General features: G+C 37.2%; 1 protein-coding gene across 1 annotated transcript; it reads right to left on the bottom strand.

Moving 5' to 3' along the window:
* Positions 1 to 661: 661 nt before the first annotated feature.
* On the bottom strand, positions 662 to 1,603 carry LOC119533405 (olfactory receptor 4F3/4F16/4F29-like). Its single transcript, XM_037835448.1, has one exon. The coding sequence runs from the start codon at positions 1,598 to 1,600 to the stop codon at positions 662 to 664; it is 939 nt and encodes a 312-aa protein (XP_037691376.1). The 5' UTR covers positions 1,601 to 1,603.
* Between the last annotated feature and the right edge of the window lie 3,483 nt (positions 1,604 to 5,086).

Raw genomic sequence — 5,086 nt, 5'->3', positions numbered from 1 at the left:
GGATCAGACACCCAGGGAAGTGAATCTCCCTGGCAACGTGGAATATGACTCCCAGGGAGGAATGTAGACCTGGCACCGTGGGACGGAGAACATCTTCTTGACCAAAAGGGGGATGTGAAAGGAAATGAAATAAGCTTCAGTGGCAGAGAGATTCCAAAAGGAGCCGAGAGGTCACTCTGGTGGGCACTCTTATGCACACTTTAGACAACCCTTTTTAGGTTCTAAAGAATTGGGGTAGCTGGTGGTGGATACCTGAAACTATCAAACTACAACCCAGAACCCATGAATCTCGAAGACAGTTGTATAAAAATGTAGCTTATGAGGGGTGACAATGGGATTGGGAAAGCCATAAGGACCAAACACCACTTTGTCTAGTTTATGGATGGATGTGTAGAAAAGTAGGGGAAGGAAACAAACAGACAAAGGTACCCAGTGTTCTTTTTTACTTCAATTGCTCTTTTTCATCTAATTATTATTATTGTTATTTTTGTGTGTGTGCTAATGAAGGTGTCAGGGATTGATTTAGGTGATGAATGTACAACTATGTAATGGTACTGTAAACAATCGAAAGTACGATTTGTTTTGTATGACTGCGGGGTATGTGAATATATCTCAATAAAATGAAGATTAAAAAAAAAAAAAAAAAAAGGCAGTCAATCACTTAAGAGATCTTCCTATAACTTACTAGCTGTCTGCATACCCTCCTCATTGCCACCTTCATTTCTTGATTCCTGAATATGTAAATGATAGGATTCAGGAAAGGAGTGAGAAATGCATCAAAAATGGCCATAAACTTATCCAGGTGTGTGGAGGGAGATGGCCATGTATAGAAGAATATCAAAGGACCAAAAAACAAAACTACGACAGTGATATGAGCTGAGAGTGTAGACAGAGCCTTGGATAAACCAGCTGAAGAGTGTTTCTGAACGCTGACGATGATGACAATGTAGGAAATGAGCAATATGCAGAAAGAACCCACAGAGATGAATCCACTGTTGGCTGTGACCATAAACTCCAGGCGGTAGGTGTCTGTACAAGCAAGTCTGATGAACCGAGGAAGGTCACAGTAAAAGCTGTCCAACACATTAGGGCCACAAAAGGGTAAGTTTACTACAAAAGCCAATTGAACCACAGAATGAACAAGGCCAACCATCCAGGCAGCCACTAAAAAGAAAATGCACATCCGTGGGCTCATGATGGTCAGACAGTGGAGGGGTTTGCATATGGCCACATACCTGTCAAAGGCCATGGCTATGAGCAGCACCATCTCCACACCACCAATGACGTGGATGAAGAAGATTTGAGTGATGCAGCCTCCAAAGGAAATGACTTTATGCTTTCTGAAAATGTCAAAAATCATCTTGGGAGAAGTGACAGAAGAAACTCCCAGGTCAATTAGAGACAGGTTGGCCAACAGAAAGTACATGGGGGAGTGTAAGTGACGGTCAGCAGTCACCGTGAGCACGATGAGGGAGTTTCCCACCAGGCTTGCCACATACAGCACGGAGGAGAACACGAAGAGCAGAAGCTGGATTTCCCATGTATTGGTGAGGTCCAGGAACACAAACTCTGACACCACAGAGTGATTCACTCCATCCATTGCCTTTGTTCCCAGGGCCACCTGAAGGAAGTGAATAGGAAAAAATACAAATTATGATAATGATACTTACAAACTAGGAGGGAGAAGTCAACATTATGAGAGCCTATTTCCATTTAAGCATTACATCTGACCTAATACACTCATGGCCTTTGAAATATGGTCACACCGAGAAGTTGGTGGCTGTCCTGTGCAGCTGCTCTCAGTCACCAGGTCATCTCTGCATTTAATACCCCTCTTCTTCCTCCTCCCGGGGTAGATGCTCTAATGTTCCTCATGGGATACAAGATGGTCAACCTGGGTAACTGCAACTCAACCACAAACCCTTATGATATTTGGTACAAGATTAACATAGCCTGGCCCCAGTCACACAAAATTAATTACTATTTCATCCACTTCCAAGCCTAAAATCCTTGGTGTGGCAGAGACCTCTCCTCCCTTCCTCCGCATTCCCCACTTTGGGAATATATTTACCTGCAGGGCTTACTAAACGTTTACCACATCTGTGAAGTCTTCTTCATATTACTACTGTTTAGTTGACTATTCCTTGTATTGTAATGAACTGGTTAAAGTTCTAACTCACAAGTAGACTCTGAGCTTCTTGAAGGCAGGGGTTACAGTTTATCCACATTTGGTTTCCCTGAAGCAGTGCTACTGAAAAGCGGTCCACGGACAGTTTCAGATCATGAAAGATCTGTTACAATTTACATCACTGGTAAAGAAATCTAAAGTGCAGCTATTTGATGTTACAGCAATACCCAAATGTTCCTAATTTTGTATTTTACAAACTAATCAGTACATGAAGGACTAGAAATTTAAAAAATAAAAAAAAACCTGGAAACTTCACCACAGATAATTTGGGAAGTACTGCCCTAGAGTAATTTGCACATGATCTGAAGAGCTTAAAACTATGAAAAGCATCATGGTGCATTGAAAAGCATTTTGTACAAACCTCTACATAAGAACTTTTCACATTATCTTGTAAATTATTTACTTTTATTTAGAGAAGATGTGTAAGTTACCTAAAATCTGTGGGTCTTAGTTTGTCTATGAAATTGCAATTAGTAAAATAATTAATGTATTTTAACTATATGACTATATTAGATATTCAGTAAATGTTAATTTTACTTCCTTTCTTTCAGTTGCCTAAAATTGCACATGAGAACACATGAGATTAAATTGAGGAATAAATAAAATATGGTGGTATTGGCCAACAGAAAGCATCATAATTCCATATCAGAAAAGATATTTCAATAATGAATTATGATTATCTCCTTCTATAAAATCCATACCCTTTTAGTGATAGAAATAAAAACTATCTTATGTAAATTAACTTTCTCTTAAAGAGTACTGTATTTCTTAGTTGTATCTACCACAAATGTAATTCACTATTTGTTTTTAAGCCTTCCACCCTAGTAGACTGCAAGCCCCATAAAGCTTGGGACAACATCTGTCTTTGTTCACAAATGCATTCAAAAACTTTGAATCACTTTAGGTACATAATTGCACAAATAAATATTTGCTGAAAAGATGACTGAGATTGGGGAGGGGGAGGGGGTTTTAGAGACTGACCAAGTGAGAAAAAGTCAAGTCAATGGAATTCAGAAAAACAGAAAAATTTGTCTCGTAGGAGTGCAAAAAGTAGGAAAAGGACTAAAAGGAAGTATTCTGAACCTATTCAAGAAGACTGAAATCAAAATGAGATCAACTTTGGGCCTTATTGATAAATTCAAGATCTCTAATTTAAGAAAATTTCTAATTACTAAACAACAGGAAACAATATATCCAAACACAATAAGTAACTTGACCAAAATCATAAATTTACTTCATTTAGAGTTTAGACTAGAACCCAGGTTCACTGATTCCAAGATCAACACTCTTTCCAATTCCCTACTTTCCCTCACTTATCTATGACTCCCTGAAAATTCAGCCTGAACAATATGGCAGAGTGATGACAGAAATTCTTCACGAAAGATGAACCCTTCTAATAGCTGATCACCACATATTGAAATACCAGTGACTAGACTAGTGCTCTAGTCTCCATGACAATTAACCATCTCTGACAACTGCCCATCAACAAATTAATGTAACTTGGTGTCCTGGGAAACTTGGCAGTTTTAAAACACTTATACTTATTGTTTAGGAAAATACTCCAACTTCAACAGGTGGTTTTCTGAATGGACTCATGATGAAAAACTTGCCAGTTATAACTGCTCTATTCAACATTTCTTTCCCCAGGGATAACCGAGACAACCCCCCCAAAGAGAATCCAGCATAGTCTGACCACATGAAAGCCTCCACAGTATTGCCTGTATTCAAGTTCTACCTCCTTCATGAAATCGTTCTTGACTATTCCAATTCAAGTAGCTTTCTGTTTCTAGTGCTTCATTTCAACTTCCCAAATGGATCGTAGGGCTATTCCATCTACCATATGCTTTTTATAACCTCCACAGTGCCTCAAAGAGTGCTGGATACATAACAAGACTTCAGAAAACAACTTAAACCCTTATTTAAGCAATGGTGTGTTAGTGATCATCAATCTCAATGTGGATGCAGGGACTCTAGATTTAATCTTGGGTTTCGTACTAAAGATAGATTCCCATCAGTGATTTTACCATTCTTTGATATCTCTCAGGGAGTTGGCAAATAGCAAACAATACCTAACAGCAACTAATTCTATTATTGTTAAATAAGCTCCATGATATAATGAAATGACTATAGGCTTCAATATCTGAAAAACCACATTTCACATCCTGCCACCTAATAACTCAATGATGTTGGGTAACATACATTTCATTTCTAAGCCCTTTCTTCTATACATAAAATGGAGATAATTCATGTCATACAGAACTATTGTGACAATGTGAGATAATGTATGGCACCAAATCCAGTTCATTCTTCCTCTGAAATGCCTCTGTTAATGCAAATAATCTATCTTCAATAACAAATGAAAACATAAATAATCATATATAATATAATGGAATGAATTATTTCAAAGTAATTTGAATGAACCAGATTTATATTTATCACCATGGATAAATCTCAAAAAATGTAATAATGAATGGAAAACATCACATAACAAAGTAATACATATAATATATAATTTTTGACATTTTTAAAGACTAAGTAATTAATTATGTTATTCATAAATACATACATACATAGTAAAAGCATAAAAAGTTGAACAAAAAGAATACCCAACAACTTCATAATAGTGATTTTCTCTGGGGAGGGAGAGAGACAAATCTGGTAAGATAAGAGATTACAATCATATCTGAAATTTTTTAATGTCAAAACCTGTATAAGATCTGATTTTTAAAAAGACAGTGAACATGTTTTAAATCTGCAAGTTAATAAATTGTGTCAATCATATTATTGTTGGTCCCTTTTAAATGATGGAAATATAGCAAATACCTTTTGTTAATTTAATGCATCTGCTACATATCTGCTCCTTTCTCTTCTCACTGCCCTTGCATTCATAGCTTTCGC

The sequence above is a fragment of the Choloepus didactylus genome, chromosome 4 (genome assembly GCF_015220235.1).
Source record: "Choloepus didactylus isolate mChoDid1 chromosome 4, mChoDid1.pri, whole genome shotgun sequence".
Lineage (NCBI taxonomy): Eukaryota > Metazoa > Chordata > Mammalia > Pilosa > Megalonychidae > Choloepus > Choloepus didactylus.
This window is presented reverse-complemented; position numbering and strand designations above follow the sequence as displayed.

Coding starts and splice junctions, on each gene's coding strand:
- LOC119533405 (XM_037835448.1), bottom strand. CDS start 1,600: ATGGATGGAGTGAATCACTCTGTGGTGTCAGAGTTTGTGTTCCTGGAC.